The sequence below is a fragment of the Pelobates fuscus genome, chromosome 3 (genome assembly GCF_036172605.1).
Source record: "Pelobates fuscus isolate aPelFus1 chromosome 3, aPelFus1.pri, whole genome shotgun sequence".
NCBI lineage: Eukaryota > Metazoa > Chordata > Amphibia > Anura > Pelobatidae > Pelobates > Pelobates fuscus.
Genome location: NC_086319.1, coordinates 248,740,672 through 248,761,857, shown reverse-complemented (window position 1 = coordinate 248,761,857; position 21,186 = coordinate 248,740,672). Strand labels below are relative to the sequence as shown.

At 44.9% G+C, this 21,186-nt stretch overlaps 1 protein-coding gene across 1 annotated transcript in view; it reads right to left on the bottom strand.

Annotated features, from left to right (window-relative positions):
* The window catches only part of LOC134601732 (collagen alpha-1(VII) chain-like), a 414,484-nt gene that overhangs the window by 231,127 nt on the left and 162,171 nt on the right, over positions 1–21,186 (bottom strand). Inside the window, exons 49-56 of the mRNA XM_063446237.1 lie at positions 21,028–21,108; positions 20,391–20,426; positions 18,297–18,341; positions 17,503–17,574; positions 16,629–16,664; positions 15,878–15,904; positions 13,210–13,251; positions 12,565–12,645 (exon numbers count right to left, since the gene is read on the bottom strand). Of these exons, the coding sequence (XP_063302307.1) occupies positions 12,565–12,645; positions 13,210–13,251; positions 15,878–15,904; positions 16,629–16,664; positions 17,503–17,574; positions 18,297–18,341; positions 20,391–20,426; positions 21,028–21,108 (420 nt within the window). The remainder of the gene's footprint in view (positions 1–12,564; positions 12,646–13,209; positions 13,252–15,877; positions 15,905–16,628; positions 16,665–17,502; positions 17,575–18,296; positions 18,342–20,390; positions 20,427–21,027; positions 21,109–21,186) is intronic.

Below are 21,186 nucleotides of genomic sequence, written 5' to 3'. Positions count from 1 at the left end.
TGGCGGCACACTCCTCAGGACGCGACGGCACCCCTGCACCTACATTAGAAGGTATTGGAGACGAACTCCGCGCAATTGCGACAGCAATGGCCACGATGGCCACAAAAGCGGATCTCCTGGTCCTGACAACTACGATTTAGGACGCAATGAGGGCGGAATTAGCCGGTCTCCGGACGGAGGTGACGGCACAAGGCACCCGACTACAGGCCCTGGAACATTCCCACGAGGCCCAAACAACCAGGATAGCAGCCACCGATACTGCCTTGGCGAGGCAGGGTGATCTCCTACTACAACTGAGGAGGTCGGTTGAAGACCTCGACAACCGCGGCCGCAGATGCAACATTAGGGTCCCCGGTATGCCCGAGGCAGAAGGTGAGGAGGACACAGAGGGTACCCTAACAGCGTTATTTCGCCTGGTCCTACCCGGCGATGCCCTGCCACCGCTCAGATATGAAAGAGCACACAGGGCCCTACGCCCTCGGTCACTCGAGGAGGGCCCCAGAGACATAATTTGCTGCATCCATTCATTCGCCACGAAAGATGCCATCATGGAGGCAGCCAGAGCTCTACCCACTTGGGATTACCAGGGTGCGCAAATGTCATTGTTCAACGACCTGTCCCCGACCACCCTAGACGCTAGAAGGGCTTTGCGGCCTATCACGTCCTTATTAAGGGACCGCAACATACCGTACAGGTGGGGCTTTCCATTTTCCTTGTCGGCAAGGCACTGGAATGGTTGGGTATCGCTCCGCGGGCCGGAAGAGGCCCCCAGCTTTCTGGAAGAATTGGGGCTCCCTCCTACACCTATACCGAATTAGATTTTGGGGTCCGGACAGAGACCGCAACGCGCACCTCGCCGACACAGAGACCACTCACCTCCGGGACCTGCTCACCACCACCGCGAAGCACGTGGGGCCCGGAATTAACGACCGCCACCATGGAGCCGCAGAATCACCAGTAAAGTGACGTTCCCAACACCAAGGTACTGTCCTCCCCACACCGTAATGGCCTGGACCTGGCCGCTGGCCCATTAATGCATGGAGTATCTGCCGAGAATGGCAGACCCGGTTCATGTCCCCCTAACACTGCTCTAGATGACAGCTACAGCCCATGTTTCTCACTATCTTCTGGCCCCATTTTCTTCCCCGCCCTCTCCTCTCTCACCCTTTGTCCTGCTCGCAGAACCTCCCCCCCAGATGCTTAATAGGGGGCTCCCGGCTGAGATCTTTGGGGTGGGGGAAACGGAGGGGCACACTGGGCTGGTCATCCCCCCCCTACCTGAAAGCACTGAGCTGACTCCTCATCATGATACGCAATCTAGTATTGCGGGATGGAACCCTCTGATCCACATACCGAGACTGTGCAAGAATACTGCATCTCAGAATCTGACTCTTGGGCATGATAAGTATCATCGACTATTTTTGTAACTATTGCTACCTGCGCTTATTGTGTTAACACAGCTGACGTTTGGTGACCTTAAATGTACCTTGCAATAATAGATATGTTAGCACCACACTAAAAGATGCGCTATGGAATGCCGACGGAGGGAGGGAGCTGGGGTGGAGGGGGAGGGTTGGCGGATCAGATGTGTATGCCTCTATCCTGGATGAGAGGGTGGCATAGCGGAGGGAGGGAGTCCAGGAGGTTCACAACAGGGAGAGAGGTGCTATGGGGGGAGGGGGGGGTGAGGGAGGGGGGTGAGGGAGGTGGGGGGGGGAGAAAAGAAATAAGAAGGGGGGGAAGCAGGCAAGGGGGGAGGAGGGAGGGGGGAAGGAAGTAGGGGAGGGGGGAAGGTAGTAGGGGGAGGGGGGGAGGGGGGGAGGGGGGGAAAGAAAGACAAAAAAAAAAAAATACATACGTTGTGGGAACTGAAACCTGCCACTACTACTATTATTTACATTAACCTCCACTTAGTAAGATGTGGGCTGCACGGTAACGCATACTTCTGAGACCATCGGGAAGGTGTGGCCTACCCCCACACAACGTATATGAGACACTTAGTGGGACCGCCCCACCCCCGGGGTCACACTCCATGGGATGACGGGTGGTGGGGACTAGGCTATTACGATCTAATTAGCTTGACTACACCTGATATTCTGAGCCGGCGGGGCACATGGAACAGGGCGGAAGGGGAAGGGGAGGCGGTATATATATCGCCCAAAATCTGATAGGGGAACTAGGAGGAGGTGATTAGCGGCTGAATCGACCAATAGAGGATGCTGAGTGCCTTACAATTATCAATTGTTACTGCCGTTAACTTACTCTTTTTCATTTGTATATGTTGCTGGACTGATTACCCTCAGGTGTATCCACACCTCCCATGATCATCAACACCCGGGCTAGGAACCGGCTGGAGCGGGCCACATCGACCCATATCTTATTACATACACATACACGCTTTACCACACCCGGTTTAGACCCTAGCCATTGCTCTACATAACCACTTGCGCAAGTATCTCGACGGAGTCACAGGCACGCTCACCTACCGATCTGGTTATCGGGGTGACGCCTGGCCACTCACGCCGAGGCGTAAGTGTTCCTCCTTCTCGAAGGAGATCCTGGGATAGTACCAACGTTTATCCCACGGGGACATTTCCCCACAGGGGGGCTCCCTCTGCCCACCCTTATTTTAATCTCTCAACCCACACTACTTACCTCACACCTACACTCAACACTTATACACTCTCCCACACACGTACACATACACCTACACATACACCACCCTTTACTAGCCCCGCACACGAAGGGACTCGACATTAGCACTGCGAGGAGACGTACGGGGACGCGACCGACGATAGACAAGACCACCTGACACTTCCTCGGCTCCCCATAGTCCTCAAGCGGACACACGGGCACCTATAGGACAACACAACACACGCACACTCGCGGGGCTGCGCCGTCGTCCGGGAACCTTGCGGCGCTCGGGCGGGCCCCCTGAGGTCGGAAGAGCCTAGTAACGGACGAGACCATGGCGTACCAGCGCACCCCTATGACCGTCATGACGCTCAACTGCAGAGGCCTGAACATACCGGAGCGTCGCACCCACCTACTGAGGACATTGAGGCGGAAGCACATATCGATTGTAATGCTCCAAGAGACTCACTTTCGAGAAGGCGCGGAGCCCAAGCTCCGTAACACCTACTACCCTATTAGCTACTGTAACAATCACCCACTGGCTCGGCGGGCAGGAGTGGCAATACTAGTAGCTGCGGACCTAGGATTTCAGGAACTGGACAGGTTGATGGACGACCAAGGCCGTTTCCTCTTCCTCAAAGGAACAATAGCCGACAGAGTATTCACACTTGCGTCTATTTATGCACCCAATTCGAAGCAAGCACGATTTCTACGAACGACGCTGCGTAAATTACACGACTTCTCGGAGGGAGCTTTGATTGTAGGGGGGGACTTTAATGCCCCCTTGGATCCACTTATGGACTCCTTCACAGGACACAGCAGCCTCCCACAGACCCACATTAGAGCCATACGCAGATCTCTGGGGGAACTATCACTGGTTGACTGCTGGAGGACGATACACCCCACTGACAGAGATTATACACATTACTCAATAATACATAATCGTTACTCTCGGATTGACTACATTCTCATTAAACAAGACGGCCTATCGCGGTTGAGGAAGGCATCCATAGAACCGGCAACGTAGTCTGACCACGGCTCGGTCCAGATAGAACTGGAATCCCCATTATTCAAACCGGCAATCCGGTCTTGGCGCCTGAATGAGTCCCTGCTCCAAGACCTAGCGGTACGGACTGAGGTCTCCCAAGCACTGGAGCGCTACTTCGAGGAAAATGGGATCGACGAAACATCCCCGGTGTCCGTGTGGGAAGCGCACAAGAGTGTCATACGTGGCACTCTTATCGGTATTGCAACCCGCAAGAGAAAGGAAGCAACACAGGCAATGTCCGACCTGTACGGCACCATATCACGTCTCGAGCTCCAGCACAAACGCTCACAACTGGTCGAAACATATGCCGAACTAACAGAAGCTCGACGCAACCTGGCAGCCCTCCTCACACACAGACACCTATGTTCGCTCCAAAGATCGAAAAACTTCTTTTACACACATGCGAACAAAGGGGGGAAATTTTTAGCGCGGCTACTCCGAGGGGATGCAACGCGCACACAGGTGCGCAAGATTCACTTGTCATCAGGAGGCACATCGCCGTACCCCGAAGACATAGCACGGGAGTTCCGGGAATACTATGCCTCCTTATATAACCTACACCAACCGGGGGACCCATCCCATCGACGAGACTTGTCGCAACACGTGCGGACATACCTACAAGACACTATTCGGACGCGAATAAACCCAGAAGCGGCATCTATGCTTGACGAATTAATTACGACCGACGACCTAGCCGTGGCACTTAAAAGTACGAAGACGGGGAAGGCCCCGGGACCAGACGTATTCTCCACGGGCTATTACAAACATTTCGCCCAGATATTACTGCCGTGGCTAACCAAAGCTGTCAACAAGGTGGCGGAGGGGGAACAATTTGGCATGGAATCATTAATGGCTACTATCACGGTAATACTCAAACCCGGGAAGGACCCGGAACAATGCGGCAGCTATCGCCCAATTTCCCTACTGAACGTAGACACGAAGCTCCTAACAAAAGCCCTAGCGACTAGACTCCAGCGGGTCCTACCGAGCCTGGTTCATGTAGACCAGACGGGATTTATCCCGGGCCGAGAGGCACGGGACAGTACACTACGCCTGTTTTCCATACAACACCATGCACGGAAATACCGGAGACCTCTCCTACTGTTGTCCACGGACGCGGAGAAGGCGTTCGACCGGGTGGACTGGTCATATATGACCCAAACGCTTCGGCACATGGGCGTTGGACAGCGGACTATGACGTGGATCACGGCCCTATACAGCTCACCGAGGGCGTCAGTACGGGTTAATGGAGCTCTAACTACAAGCTTTGGCATTGCGAATGGCACCAGGCAGGGATGCCCCTTGTCACCTCTCCTGTTCGCCGTCTCCCTGGAGCCACTCCTACAAGCGGTCCTGGACCACCCGGACATACATGGATATTCATGGCAAGGCACAGAGCATAAAGTGGCCGCATATGCGGACGATCTCCTATTCTTTGTCTCCCAGCCGCGGATCACATTGCCTTGCATACTTTCCGAAATCGATAAATTTGGCCGGATCTCCGGATTCAAGCTGAACCTAGCAAAATGCGAGGCACTCAACATCACCACTGAGGCAGACTACGAAGCCCTGGGCCCACTCTTTCCCTTTCGTTGGTGTACGGGGGTGATGAAATACCTGGGAGTCTGGATTCCCACGGACCCACAAGACATCTATAAACTCAACTTCACACCACTCCTGCAGAAGATTGAATCGGACCTGAAGAGGTGGGCATACCCGCACATTACATGGCATGGCCGCATAGCGGCCCTCAAAATGAACATACTCCCGAGGGCCCTTTACTTGTTCCAGACCACCCACATAGCCCTACCATCGGCATTCTTCTCGAAACTCAAGTCGGCTGTTATCAATTACACATGGAGAGGGGAAAGATCCAGGCTACGTCACAACTTACTATGCCTACCCAGACATAGAGGGGGCCTAGCGTTGCCGGACTTTAAAAAATATCACCAGCAACTAGGGGCAGTAGGAGACGAGACGAGGGCCCGGTGGCACACACATTACTCACGTGGGAGAGCCTTAGGGAGACGCCAGGGATCTCCCCGACTCCGAGCCCCCTGATGCCGATTGCCCACAACCCCAGTATAGGGGGGGGTTACCTGCGGAGGCTTGGAAATTCCTGGGGGAAGAGGAATATATCCCGATACATAAGGTCACTCGAGACGGTGCCCTACAGACACTGGACACACTGCTGGAAGGCCGACAACAATCCCCGATGGTGACTCTCCGGTATATTCAACTAAAGCATTACTTTGACTCTCTACCCCACAAGGACAAACTACGGAGGGAACTGACGCGGTATGAGAACCTCTGCGCCCGGGGTGCATCACTTGAGAAGACTATCTCGAATCTCTATCAATATCTGCTGGCCGAATCCACACCAGACACCAATGCCTTCCAACGACGATGGGAATGGGCCATGGACAAGACTTTCACCCAGACGCAATGGGAAAGAGCACTAATATGGCAACACAAGAGTTCCTCTAGTTCTCGTTATCAAGAGGTCAATTACAAACTGATATCCATGTGGTATAGAACACCAACACTACTCCATAGGATCTTCCCTTCTACCCCACCGATGTGCTGGAGATGTCAGGAAGGCAACGGGACCCTACTACACATCTGGTGGGAATGCAGACTCATCACACCATTTTGGGATCAAATTGAATCAGATACCCACCTAATTCTCGGAGATGATACTGAATGGACGGTAGAACTGGCCCTACTGCACATCTCCTCACAACCGTTGTCTGTCTACAAAAGGTCTGTCCTATGTCATCTTCTGAATGCGGCCAAGTCACTCATCCCAGTACACTGGAGGACAACGGACGCCCCCACCAGGGAAGAATGGATACATAGGGTTGAAGATATCAGGGCAGTGGAGTCGCTTCAGGCGGAATTGACGGGCAGGGAAGCAAGGTACGCAGATGTCTGGGCGCCATGGTTCGTCTTTCGGACGCGACCGTAGGGGGGTGCCGGCGGGGGGCTTGGGCCTGGCGCAGCCCTCATGAACTACCAGCCTTATGCCCTATGACTTACAGCGACTCAATGCCGCTAGCCACGGTAGACATTACACCTCGCGGACCGACCACGCCTTTCTGACGGGACAAAGAACTATCACGAATAGCTCATAACGAAAGGAACGTCCCTAGGGATCATATATACACACACAAGACTATCCAGCGGGCCCACACTCACATGTTGCTCACACTTGGATTACGTGATAAAAACATGACCACGAGCCCCTTTGGGAGTATGCGCAACCAGACAATACATAACCCGACACGGGACCCATGAAGACCGTTAGGCCAGCCGGATACTGGGGGACTATGCGGGAAGACGAGGCCCTCCCTAACTGGACCCCCCCACGACGCATGGGAGCAGTCGGGGCGCGTCCGTAGACGCCTCGGTTGGAAGCTCATGTGACCGGGGGGATTCCTTTACTCTATCGTGCAACCTCACTACATCCGCATCAGCTCCTGCATTTACCATGACCACCCAGTACCATGCCTCTTTAACACCATCAACAACTACGGACCCACCCGGGTCATGCCATATACTAACACACTACACCACACTGCCCTCTCATACACCCCACTGAGGACCCTTGACACCAACCACTGAATCTCACACGAACCCAAGGCTCTGATGCCTATCGATCTGCCCGCACAGCCCTAGCCCCCGGTTGAGTGATCCTGTTAAATAACGTGACTAACACGAGTTACGGTGATGCGCCTCCTACGGAGGAACAAAGTACTACTTGACACTAGCATTCTACTGTTACCTGAACCTGCAACAGTCACTGATTATATTTTACGATATGTACTGTATTGTGTTACGCTTCTACTACGTAAACCTTGTTCTTTGTATGTTTTGCTCTTAATGCGGACCTGCGAGCCCAAATTTGCCTACTAACATACTTCAATAAAACGTGATTAATGAAAAAAAAAAAAAAGAAAATTAAACCATATTTTCATATAGGCAGTCTCAGTCATAGCGAGGAGAGGAGTGGCTAGAGCAGCATAACCAGAAACAAAAGTGATTTAACTCCTATAAGCAGAGAATTGAGCAGTGAGACTGCAGAGGAATGATCTATACTATAAAAGTGCTTTGTTAAGCTAAAGTTGTTTTGGTGACTATAATGTCCCTTTCATGTAGACGAATTAATAAGGGAGTCAATTTTGAGACACCTATAAACAGGTAAGTATATCTTAAAAATGTTGGCCAGCCAGTTAGTCCATTAACTGTCTTACAAATGTTGGAGGTGTTCACAACCAACAGGCTTCATGTATCATATTTAGTAGGCATGATCCTAGTGGGTCCCTTTTAGAGAAATGTTAATTCGTTCTTATGCTCAATTACAGGAGAGAGCGTTCCTCTTTCCTCTCTGTGCATTCTCCTCCTATACTTCCTAAAGGACATTTCCTTAGCTAGCTGTAACATGAAACAAATGTTCTTCCTCTATCTAATATAAGGTATAATATGGCTTTTATGTGGGAACTATGGGATAAATATATGGGAGGTACCCATTCCTCACCCAGCGATTTTCAGCCTTACTCTGTGGGTAACTCTTATACCAAACAGTACCATGTAGGAATACGGCAACCATTTCTCTTTTTATATAATTTCTATTACTGATATAATTGTAAAAATTCTCCCTTTCTGACACCTGACCATATATATAACTGTTCAATTTATATTATGTAGTATTTATATTATGTATCTACAAGTTTGTATTTACATAGGCACTTATTGTACCTGCGCTCTCTCCATAATCCCTATTTCTTTGGTTTTTAACTATATATAGGGGCTGATGTGTACTGTGGTCATTGCTGCCGCCCAGGAGTGATGGGAGTGAGCGCAGGACTTATCTTTTTGTATTTGTATTCACTTTTTGTATCATACAGCCAGGGCCGGCCTTAGGGGTGTGCGAGCTGTGCGGTCGCACAGGGCGCCATGGCAACAGGGGCGCCGGGCGGCCAACACAGCTCACAGGCCGGCCGAGTTATGTATTTCAAGTGAAGAGCAAGTCAAGTGCAAAATGCTGCCTTGCACTTGACTTGCAAATTATGAGCAGAGAGCAGCGGCCGGAAATCCACTTTTGTGTGGAGTGTGGAGGAGGAGCGTGGGGGCGTGATGCCGCATACTTGCGTGACGTCGACGTGCTCTGTCATCAGAGGGAGCCGCGGAAGGATCCAATTCAGTGAGTGAAGGCGGCGCCCAGTGCTCTTCAATCGGCGGAGACAGCTCAGTCCAGGGAGCAGCAGCCTTTACTGTGAGTGACTGTTCTTTTTTTTTCTTTTGTATTAAATGGGGGCAGAGGGCTGATAAAAGAGGGGGAGTCAGGGGACTGATGAATGGGGCAGAGGGCTGTTAAAGGGGTGGGAGGAGATTTATGAGGGGGTCAGGGGGCTGATGAATGGGGCAGAGGGCTGATAAAAGGGGGGAGTCAGGGGACTGATGAATGGGGCAGAGGGCTGTTAAAGGGGTGGGAGGGGATTTATGAGGAGGTCAGGGGGCTGATGAATAGGGGCAGAGGGCTGAGAAAAGGGTGGGAGGGAATTGATGAGAGGGGCAGGGGACTGATGAAGGGGTGGCAGGAATTGATAGGGTGGGAGGGGATTGATGAAGGGCAAGGGGTGGCTAGGAGTTTGATGAAGGGATGGCCAGGGCATTGATGAAGGGGAAGGGGTGGCCAGGAGTTTGATGAAGTGGTGGCCAGGGGCTTGGTGAAGATCTGGCCAGGGGTTTTGGTTAAGAGGTGCAGGGGTTTTGTAGAAGGGGGTGGAGGCGACAGATTGTGAATGCTCCTAAAATAGTTTGAAGGGGTCCAAACAGAGACGGGTGAGGGTGGGGGGGGGGCGCCACAAGATTGTTTCGCACAGGGCGCCTGAACACCTAAGGCCGGTCCTGCATACAGCTTTGTTAAAATGCAGCCGCCCATCCCATGTGTTCTCTATTAAGGGTTAATAAGTATATAGGGGTGTATAAAAAATACCTCTCTGTCTCAGTGGAGATATCTTTGCCAGAAGCTCAAGGAAGCAAGGTGAAGAGTCAGTGTAGGACCCGTCTAGGGGGGTCTGCCTTGACGGTGGCAGGCGGGCATTCCCTCCAATGGCCATTGGAGTAACTAAATGACCTCCATTTGTGTAAATATACATATACAATATACATTTAGGAGAGAGCGCAGGTGACCTTTTTTCTTTCTTTGGTTTTTAACTTATTGTACCTGTTGAGAGACTGTCTTGTACAGTTGTTTTGTATTTTATGTTTTTTGATGTGTAAAGTACAAAATGCTATTCTTTTGTATAACGCAAACTTCCTCAATAACAAATCTAAATAAAAAAAACATCTTGGCCCGCTTGAAGGTATAAAGGACATATTTGAGCACCACTGATCTGGAGTGTATACCCACAGGAATATTGTAATTTGATTGTCAGACAAAGAACCACACTCATTATCGTAAAAGGCTGTTTCAGAGATTTTTACAAGTAAAATAAACAGTTTGGCTAAAAATCCTAATCTAATATGCTGAACACGTCAAATGTTTTTATTTTTTTCTTTTAATTAATCAAACTGTTTGAGAATTGTTTATGTATATTTTACATACAACAAAGCAGAAATGTAGAAATACCATTACATGCCTGTGGTCTATTCATAAGCTAGATTTACAAAAGAGATGACTTGTAAATGTTGTAAATGTTACTCATTAGAGGAAAATTACCAAGAAGGGAAACAAGCAACAAATGAATAATGAAAAAGCAATATCATTGCATGAGGTTTTCCTTAGCTGTGTTTTTGCTCTTGAAAATAATCTATTTAACCCAGAAACATGGTCATGTGATTAAGTATAGGAAGCCTATCTTATACCAAATAGTTGCTGAAGTGCAAGATGAAGTTATGAATAGAAAGGACAATAATGCAAATGAATAGTGGCTTAATGCATCTAATTTAAATTTACATAATTTAATTTATTTTGAATCTGACTCCTGTTTGTATTGTACTACCTTTTAGAAAGTGTGCTACTGATCTATTCAAATTTCAGTTCATAATATATATATATATATATATATATATATATATATATATATATATATATATATATATATATACACTTGCATTTTCTTTATATCCCTTATTTTTTATGATGATTTTTTATACCTCTCTCAGGGATAAAAATGTGCAAGTCCTATGTTACTAGTCAAGCCTTAAAAGTTACCCGACACTACAAAGCATATGACACACTCACCAGAGGTGAATTTTCACTTGCCTGGGGATAGTGGCAAGTGGAAACTTTGAGCCCTGCTTCTATCTTTCCCCACAGTGAAGGATTAATATAGGATATTGTGACGAAACCAACCTCGCCACTGAGAACTGGAGAAGCCTGGGTGCTAGCCTCCTGCCCTGCGACTATGGCCCCTGGACATATTGCACTGTAAAAACTATATTTGGGCATGTAATAGTTTCTATTACTGCTACTGGGCCTTTAAGGGCCATCCGTGGACCTATTGGGACTTGTGGGATACTGTACCTTTAAGACTGTAGAGCATATTACAGTAATCCTGCCTTTAGTCCTTTAATATCATGTATGCATTTATGTGTTCAGTTAACCAGGGTTATATGTATGCAGCATTCACCTGATTGTTCGGTAGAATCACTCCATTCAGTATATTGAGTGAAACTACCGAACAACCAGACCACCCAGGAATAAGTGTGCCTCCAATTACCGTTTGCAACAATGTTGCAAACGGGTAATTGGCAATCAGTGTAATGTATTCTTTGTCCTCTGGGTGGCCGCCATTCGGGAAACGAACACGTGGCGGCGGCCATCTTAAACTACCGAACAGCTGTGTTTTGCCGTCGAGTGTCTGGAACTAAAATCGGACACTTGACTAGGCAAACACCGCTGAGACCTCCATACTTCCAGAAATTCGTATAGAAACTACCGAATGACCCGCCGTTCGGTAGAAAGAACCCCACAAACAAGGGAATTCATTCAAACCCTCTCCAGGCTCTATAACACAGGCAATTCGTCTGTTTTCATTCCCTTGTTTGTGACCGACCGCAGGGCCAAAATGCATGGAACTGTTTTCGGATACTTTACCCATGCGGTCGGTCAAATCTTTGGAACCCCATATCTCCCGAACCGTTCATCCGAATGACTTGAATTTTGAATATGTTGTCCCCCTGAATAAGGGCTATCCAGCGATGCTGGATTAAAAGGTGTACCCCCTGTTTTTGGGGTACATCCAGAACTTGGCTGAAAAGGTGTACCGGATAATTGGGTTTAATGTTATCTGAGGGGAGGGGATGTGTGGGCTGAACCATGTATGTGATTGGTTATTTTATGCCTCCACCTGGGTGTGGCCTGTATGTGTACTCATGTAATAAAAACCAGGCTGGGTGCCCCAGCACCTGAGACCACTGCTTGACCTTCAACACGGAGCCTTGTCTCGTTCTTGGGGGGATTCACTGTATGCTGTTGGAGATTGACTGCTAGGAGTGTAAGCTGATGTCTGCTTTTCCTATTCATCTGCTAGCAGCTATTCGTGAGGTTCCAGCTTGGAGTGCTATCGTTTTCCCTGGTATGCAGTTCGGGAGTTTGATGCATTCACCTATATCCAATTCGTGAGTTTTGATGTTCTGCAGTAGCTGTGCCTTTCTGAGACAAGGGGATTATCGCCTAAACGGATTTTAACCCCTCATATGCTGAAACGGTCCGTTACAGATATATTTTGTTTAAAAGTAAATTACCACATTTTATCCTTATCTTATCTTCAAAATGGTAACCTAATATTCAAATAAATTGACCAATTTCTTCCTGTATGTTAAATCTCTTAATATTGTAAGTGAGAGATGTATTTATGGCCTTTTATACATACCTTTGGCCCAGGTGGACCAGTACCCCCCTTTTCTCCTTTAAAACCTGATTCTCCTGGATCTCCTGCGTCCCCTCGATCTCCCTATCAAAATAGAGCAATAAATGTCAGTAGCGCCCCATGCTGTGAACAGCATTAGAAATACCAGTTTAGTCTGGTAAGAACATCCTCAGGGCACCCAAATTATATGCAATAGTATTAAGACTTTGAACATACTATAAAAATTCTGTGACATACTGTCCAACTGTCCTTATTTCAGGATCAAATCTCTCTGTCCCTCTTTTCTGTTCTCATGTCCCTCTTTTCTAGAAGCTCCATATTGCTGCTGTATCTGATTATATAACAGAGCTCCACAGCAATAAAATTCACAGTAATATCATTTAAACTGCAAGACGTGATTAGAAACCACTCTGTCTAAGTAAGATACATTGTTCTTGTTCTAAGTTATATGTTCTTTGCATGCATAGTTATAGCAAGTCAACTACAGTTTCCCAGTACAGCCAACCACTGGCCACATACAACTCAAACCCCTAAAATTAAAGCGTCCTTTTTTGTCCACTTAAAATGTTGTGTGGTATGGAATGGCTAATAGCTCTGTTCCTATACAGAAAAAAATGATCCATCAAGTAAAATTATTCTTAAACTTACCTTCTCTCCTTTAGGCAGAAGACTCTTATCTAGGGATGCCAACTACAAGTGAAAATATTACCATTGTTATATTAGAAATGATGAAGTAAGATATATTCATTTTCAGTATGCATTCCTTTACTAAATACATATATTATAGTCAAGCATGTTGGGGAACATAATTGTTAAATTACCATCCCCATTTAGCCACATAAATTCCAATTTCATGGCAATACAAAGAGAGTGCTAGCTATTTCACACACAGTTTGCACTTACCACTATTCTTGGCTTCTTCTGTCATGCAATACAAAGATGAAATTCCAGTGGATTCCCACATGCACATGGAGAATGTTCTATGCATATTAGAATTTTCCATCACCAGTGATTATTTCCATTATGTGGATTTTACTAATATTCAAGAGATAAAACTTCATTCTACTTTTTTTTTTGTTGCTTTTTTTGAGGGGCAGGGGTTAATCAGAAGTTCATATATCTAATGAAACATATATAGATGACACTGTTCATCCTTTTAGTGTGTCCTCCACCAGTCTGCACTCAACCATTAGTATTTCTCAACCATAGCCTATGACTAGGATATGGCACCTAGACTGCCCCTTTAATAGTGAAAAAGCATCCTGTGAATATAGATATTTGTCAATATCAGGCAGTTCAAGATGTTTGTAAAGTCCATTTCTCATAAAGTCCAATCAGGTGTATGAGTTTGCAGAGTAAATCACATACATTTACCCACCTAAGTGACCCCTCAAAAGCCCTCTCTTGGTTATCTCTCTCTACTACTTAGCACTTATAGTTAACATTCCTTAACCCCCCCCCCCCCTTTGTTATCTCCCTCTATTCTCCTTTAGGTCTGTCCCTGACATTCTTCCTACTTTATCAGTTCCTGTTAGTGTAGCATGGCTGAGTTAGAAGTGCTCAGTACAGTGATTTATTTACAGCGAGGTTAACAAGACCAGTTCTTGGGCCCCCATAAAATGAGGCAAACAAGGCATTTGCCTGGGCATTTCAGGGCGGCATCCTTTGCCACCCCCTGGAAAGTGCCGCCCAAGGCAAATGCCTTGTTAGCCTTGTTTTATGGGGGCCTAAGAGCCGGCTGGAGAGTCTTGGGCCTCCCAGGGGAGGGTAGCCAAGCATGCCCCACAGTGATGCCGGGAGCCGGAATATGACGTCACTCCGGCTCCCGGGATCACTAAGCGGCACGCGAGGGAGCTTAGCAAGAAGATCATTGCTCCCTCGCTGCCTACTTTGCACATCCTCCTGTTTTACTACCTGCACATCTGCCTGCCCAGCTGCCCCACTAGACCCCAGGCAAATATCTACCCAACTCTCCCAAAAGTAGGGAGGCTGGGTGGACTTGAATAATAAAAAATAAAAAAATACTAATAATAATTTGTGAGTGTTAGGGAAAATTGTGTGTGTGTGTGTGTTTGTCAGTGAATGTGTGTGTGTGTGTGTGTGTTTGAGTGTGTGTCTGTCAGTGAGTGTGTATGTCTGTCTTTGAGTGTGTTTGTGTGTCTGTCAGTGAGTGTGTATGTATATCTCTCAGTGTGTCTGTAAGTAAGTGAGTGAGTGTGTGTGTGTGTGTGTGTGTCACTGTGTGTCTGTCAGTGTGTGTCTGTCAGTGAGGGTTGGGTATGTCTGTGAGTGAGTGTGTGTATGTCTGTCAATGTGTGTCTGTGAGTAAGTGAGTGTGTGTGTCTATCTTTCAGTAAGTGTGGATATGTCTGTCTGTCAGTGTGTGTGTCTGTTAGTGTATGTCTGAGTGATTGTGTACCTGTCAGATTGTGTAAAATCAGTGAGTGTGTGTATATGTCAGTAAATCTGAGAGTGTGTGCTTGTCTGCAAGTGAGTGTCTGTCAGTCAAAATATGTGTTAGTCTTTAACAGGAAGAGGTGGGGCAAATTTAAATTAGGGGGTACCCGAGTTCCATTATGCCTAGGGCAGCACAAATCAAAAATACACCACTGGCTCAGTATGGTGCTTTGCCTCTCTGTTCAGCCTCAACATGAATACCCTGCATAACTAATTCCATTGTTGTGATTTTAGAAGGAGGTTGCTAAACACATGTGAAATCTTCACCTTTATTCACCATACTGCCTCCAGTTAGGCAGGGTTTAAGAATTGAGGCTGAACGAGAAGGCTGCACAGCAAGCACTAACAGCTAAACTGCACAAGACCAGCAACTCATGTAGGTGGCGGAAGGATATGGCAGCAGGCAACCTGCCAGGACCCAAACTGCATGTTAAGTGGTTGTAAAGTTCTCAGAACTACACAACCAAACTATTACTGCCACAGGTAGTGCAACAGCCTCCTCTTTTTGTGTTGCTCTCTTCAGTTGCACACATCCCACACCTCTAAGGCCAGCCTTGGCAACAAACAAATGAGTTTATTTAAAGGACTCATTCATTATGCGATAATGGGTACAGTTATAAAACATTGCATTCTCTTCACTCAACTTTGCCATAAATTATTTCACAATTTATGAAACAAATTACAAAACTCTCCCCTGCAACCTTCTAAATTGATTTTGATGGATACAATTTAAACCATTAGTCAACTGATTTTTTGTCCCTATTCAGAAAATAGAGAAAAACTTTGAATTACAAAATGATTATTGTTTAAAACACATTCAACTTGTTAAAAAAAAACATTCAGTTTTTTTTTTACTTACGACACTTCCAGGTATTCCGTTTTTTCCCTGTAAGAATTACAATTTATTATATAATGCCTTGTTTTTTTATGTAAAAATTGTGCCTAAAAGAACTGATATTTTTTTAAAAATCTCCCAATAATTATTCCTGAAATACTCAATGATATGAATCAATTCACAAAACAGCAAGTTGTGGTAAGCCTGGTAACATTTATAACACTGCTGACATACACATTTTGTTACATTGAGAGTATTTTACTGTATTCTCTGTTTCAAATGTATTGTACATTGTCATAGAATTATGAAATATGAGTTCTTGTGTAGTATTCCTCTTTCCTTACCAAACTACTCTTTTTTTCCCCCTCAGAGCTCACTACATGTAACTGGACTGTGACTGCCTGGTTTTAGCCATTTATCAAGTTGCATTATAAAGGAAGTCATTTAACATTCTCAAATTGCAAACATTAAAAGACGTTATGTATAACCACTTCAATGCGACACTCGGGTATACAAGATTACCAGGGCCTGCAGCCATACCCCGTAGTCATGTATACACGATTACAACCATTGCAAATTATATTTATTCATGGCCCATCTATTTGCCCATAGTAAAACCTTTATAAGGACAAAGTGTTCATGAATTATTATAATTTCTGACAACTCCTCACAATACTTACTAAAATACCTATTTAATGACACACATTGCAGAACCTTGCTGTATAACATTGTTTTGCACAGCTGCATTAATGCAAGCATATGTAAAAATACTTACAGATTCTCCTTTATCTCCTTTTTTACCATCAATGCCCTGTTGGAAAATAATTGTTTTAAAAATGTCACTGGTTTTCACATGTTTCTTATCATCTTACATTGTGCTAATTGTGTATGTCTGTTACTAGGAGTATTGCTGATTTCTTCAGATTTAAAAACAAAACAACATATTAAGGCATTAAATTAAAAAGGGAAACTGGCATAGAAACATATATTACAAAAAGTAGCTACCAATGTCAAAGTTTCCAATGTTTATGGTAATGGAAATAAAAAACATGGCACTTTACACACAATGTTTTTTCCAGGAGTTGGGAAAATTCAACAAGCACACCATCAAATAATTTGTTATACTGACTGACAAAAGAAGTGTTGTAGCGGATCGGGTTATATATTGTATGTGAGATTCAAAGCTAAAGGTGACTTAAGTTCACAGATAGTATTTACAAATATTTTTTATCTACTAAAACTGTTTCAAAATCAATTGGTAATGTCTTGGGGAAAAAAGCTATATGTCAAAGGCAAAAGTAAAACATTACTTTTTAATACTGCCATTAAGTGGATTTTTGGGTTACCATTATTGAAAAAAATGACCCATGTCTATGTTTATTTTACTGGTAAACAGTATATTTCACAATCCTCAACCCATTCCTTTACAGTCGGAATTCCTAGCATTGCTTAGAACTCATAACTCACCATACAAAATGTACACTATATTTGAGTGGATTCAATTAAACAAACTGTCTCTCTGGAACACTTATAGACATAACTATAACCTGAACTATTAAACTATTATTCAACCTAAACAGTTATGGTTGAAATGTACCAACATCCGTTCATCAAATCAAATGCATCCAAGGGATAGAAAACATACTCACATCTCTTCCTGGAGGTCCCAAATCTCCTTTGATTCCTGCTTCACCAAAGCGACCAGGAAGTCCCACTGGACCCTGATGCAAAAATTAGAGGGAAAATTGTTTTGATAAAAACTAAAATTCTTAGTTAGTGAAAGCAAATATTAGCATTCATGTCTTGTGATGTAGAAACCTTTCTCTTAGATTTTATGTGCTGTAGATTCATAGTCATTTTCACCCCAAATTTCGAAATAAAAGCCTATGGCACACTAAACACTGGGCCCTTTCTCTGTGTGTCAGAAGTCTTAGCTATAAATCACCTCGGGCAGCATTGTGGGGGCGTCATTATCCAACCCTCAACAAGAAGTTCCAGGCTGTCTAATTCTGTACATATTTGTTGTCTGTTGTCAGCATGACCAGAATGCTGGAGATAGACAGTCAATAATGGCACCCCCCCATCCGTCCTCCCTTCAGCCTGCCCTCCCTGACAGCCATACCACTCCAGTGAGGGGGAGTGACCACTGAGAGAGAACGTGGCCTTGACTCTAAAAATAATGTTTTAGGTATTTTCTCTTTGTTTCTTATTTGCTCAGGGACCATGATAGGAATTACTGTATACAAAAACAGGGCTTTCTTAAAATCCAATTTTTGGGGGGCTGGAGTAATCCTTTAATTTGGAAGGTATTTGTAGAATTAGGAATCTATAGTAGGAAAATCACATACTTCCCATTTATATACCACAGTAAACAGACTATAGTTTAAAGAGGTGCATTGTGGGTAATTAATTTGTGCTCTGTGCTGATCACATAAACGGTTACCCTTTGTCCTTTCTCTCCAGGTTCTCCTGAAAGTCCAGATTCTCCCTGTCAGTGAAGGAAACACGTTACAAGTTAACATATTTTACAAAGAATTAACTTCAGCTAACTTCAATACTAAATGGGACCATGGTAAGCATCTCATATATTAATATAAAATGACTTGTCTTGTCTTGACTTGACTTAGACCCCCAATAACAATTTAAGAATATATAATTGGACAAAGATTCCTATGGACTAGTGGGGAAGGAGACAAGACAGTTGCACATTTAGGTGACTTTCCCTTTAAAATACACAAGCTATACACAGTTCTACTAAAATAAAAAAATGGGAAAGGTAACAATTATGCTAAAAATGTAATTCAAAAGAAATCAGAAATTTCCAGCATGGTGACCTCAAAATATATAATGGGAAACAAAAAACAACCCACACATACTAGTGCAAATTATTAATAAACACCTACTGGGCTATTTACTAAAGTGAGAACTAAAATTAAATGTCAAATGTTAGGCCAAAGAACCAGAGAAATGTACACAAACTTAGAGATTTTTTTCCAATTTAGGCCATAAGTTTAAAATTCACACTTTAATTAATAACCCTTGGGCGGCATTTTCAGGGGGGCGGCAAAAAAAGCCTCCCCCAAACGCCCAGGCAGATGCCTTGTAAGCCTCTTGTCCTGGGGGGCCCAGGAGCTGGGGCCACCTTAGAGCCCCCCCGAGGCTGGCATCCGATTGTAATGGAGGTGGACAGCGAGGGAGCACTCTCCCATGAGCTCCCTTGTGCGCACCGCAGTGATGTCATAGCCAGAATATGACGTCACTCCGGCCCCGACATCACTAAGAGGCGCGTGAGAGAGTTGAACAGGAAGATCGGAGCTCCCTTGCGTGCCTGCATTGACTGCACGAACAGCCAATTCAGAACAGAAGCCCCACTGGATCCCAGGGACTGCACGCCAGCTGCTCAGCCTAGCAGCCCCACTGGATCCACAGAAATAGAGACTCCATGCCTGCCATCCCAAAAGTAGGGAGGCTGATTGGAGTGAATTTTTTTGAAAAATTATAAATTGCGTGTGTGTGTCTGTTAGTGAGTTTGTATGTGAGTCTGTCAAAGAGTGTATATGTGTTTGTCAGTTAGAGTGTATATAGGTTTGTCAGTGAGAGTGTATATGTGTTTGTCAGTGAGTTTGTATGTGTGTTTGTCAGTGAGAGTGTATATGTATTTGTCAGTAAGTTTGTATGTGTGTTTATCAGTGAGAGTGTATATGTGTTTGTCAGTGAAAGTGTATATGTGTCTACCAGTGAATGTGTATGTATGTTATTAATTGTGTCTGTCAGTGTGTGTGTGTGTCTGTCACTAAGTGTGTCTGTCAGCTAGTGTATGTGTGTCTGTCAGCTAGTGTATGTGTGTCTGTCAGTGAATGTGTGTGTCTGTCAGTGAATGTGTGTCTCTGAAACTGAGTGGGTGTGTGTCTGTCAGTGAGTATATGTGTGTCTCAGTGTGTGTGTGTCTGATTCTAATTTGTTTTTTTTCTGACACTGAGTGAGTGTGCGTCTGTCAGTGAGTGTATGTGTGTCTGTTGGTGAATGTGTGTGAATGTGAGTGTGTGTCTGTCAGAGAGTGTGTGTAACTGTGAATGAATGAGTGAGTGTGTGTGTGTGTATGTCAGTCAGTGAGTGTGTGTGTGTTTAAGTAAAAGTGTGTGTTGATTAAACAGTGTGTGTGCTAATGACTGTGTATCTGTCAGTGTATACATCAGTGAGGGTGTGTCTGTCAGGCAAAGAGCGTGTTGGTTTTAAATATGAAAAAATACATTTAGATTGGGGGGGTTAGGGGGAGGAGGAAGTGCCTAGGGCAGCACAGAACCAAAATACACCACTGCTCCAGTCCTTGTATTCATGTTGACAGGTTCCCTTATAGATTTCTATGAGAGGAAATGCATTGCAGCTGGTCACATACACAAGAACATTTCATCTCATTCACAAAAGCTATTCCACTGGTTCCATACTGTTCTTTTTTACAAGTCATTTAAAGATAGTTTTGTGTTAAGTTACAACTATTCATTATATAGAATAAATCCATATATTTCTGGATTCTTACCTTCTCACCAGGCTCTCCTTTTATTCCTTGATCTCCCTACAGTAGGAAGAATCAGATCATTATAATAAGCAGCTTTCTAACAGCTGGATATCCAAGAAAGGATAGTGACTCCATCAATAAAAAGCAACTCAAGCCAAATGATTTAATAATTGAAAGTCAGTGCAAATGCTTTCCATAGAGAAGCGTTTGATGCTCTTTCAGAAACAACTGAACAGAAAAAAAATATTTATTTTGAATGTTTGTGTTCCTTTTAATATGTGTGAGCCGTACAACACATCTTGAGTTTGTAGCTCTACATGACATGCTATTCAAATTACATATTTAGCTTGGGTCGATTTCTGAAAAATAAGCCACATTCCTATGAAACATGCAAACATATTTGCTAATTGCTCAGTTCAACACCCCAAACTGGCAAATAAATATGGAAGTTTGCTTGTTGGGAAAACTTCCAAGGGGAAATTTAAAAAAAAAAAAAAATTAAAATAATTATAATAATAATAGTTAATGGGAATATGCATGTACATATATGACTGTTGGATATCTCATATCTTCCATAAATTCAGGATTTGTATTTGCCATTGCACACATGTATAAAGTGACTGTCCTGTGAGGACTCTACCGTTAGTTTTCTACTTACATCTTTACCTCTTAGTCCAGGCAGTCCCATGTTCCCATGAAATCCAGGCTCACCCTTTACTCCTTTGTCACCCATATCACCCTGTTTAAATAACAGAAAGTTAAACATTTTGCCTCTGCAATGTACAATAGGTAGTAAAGATTCAAGTGTTTTCTAGCA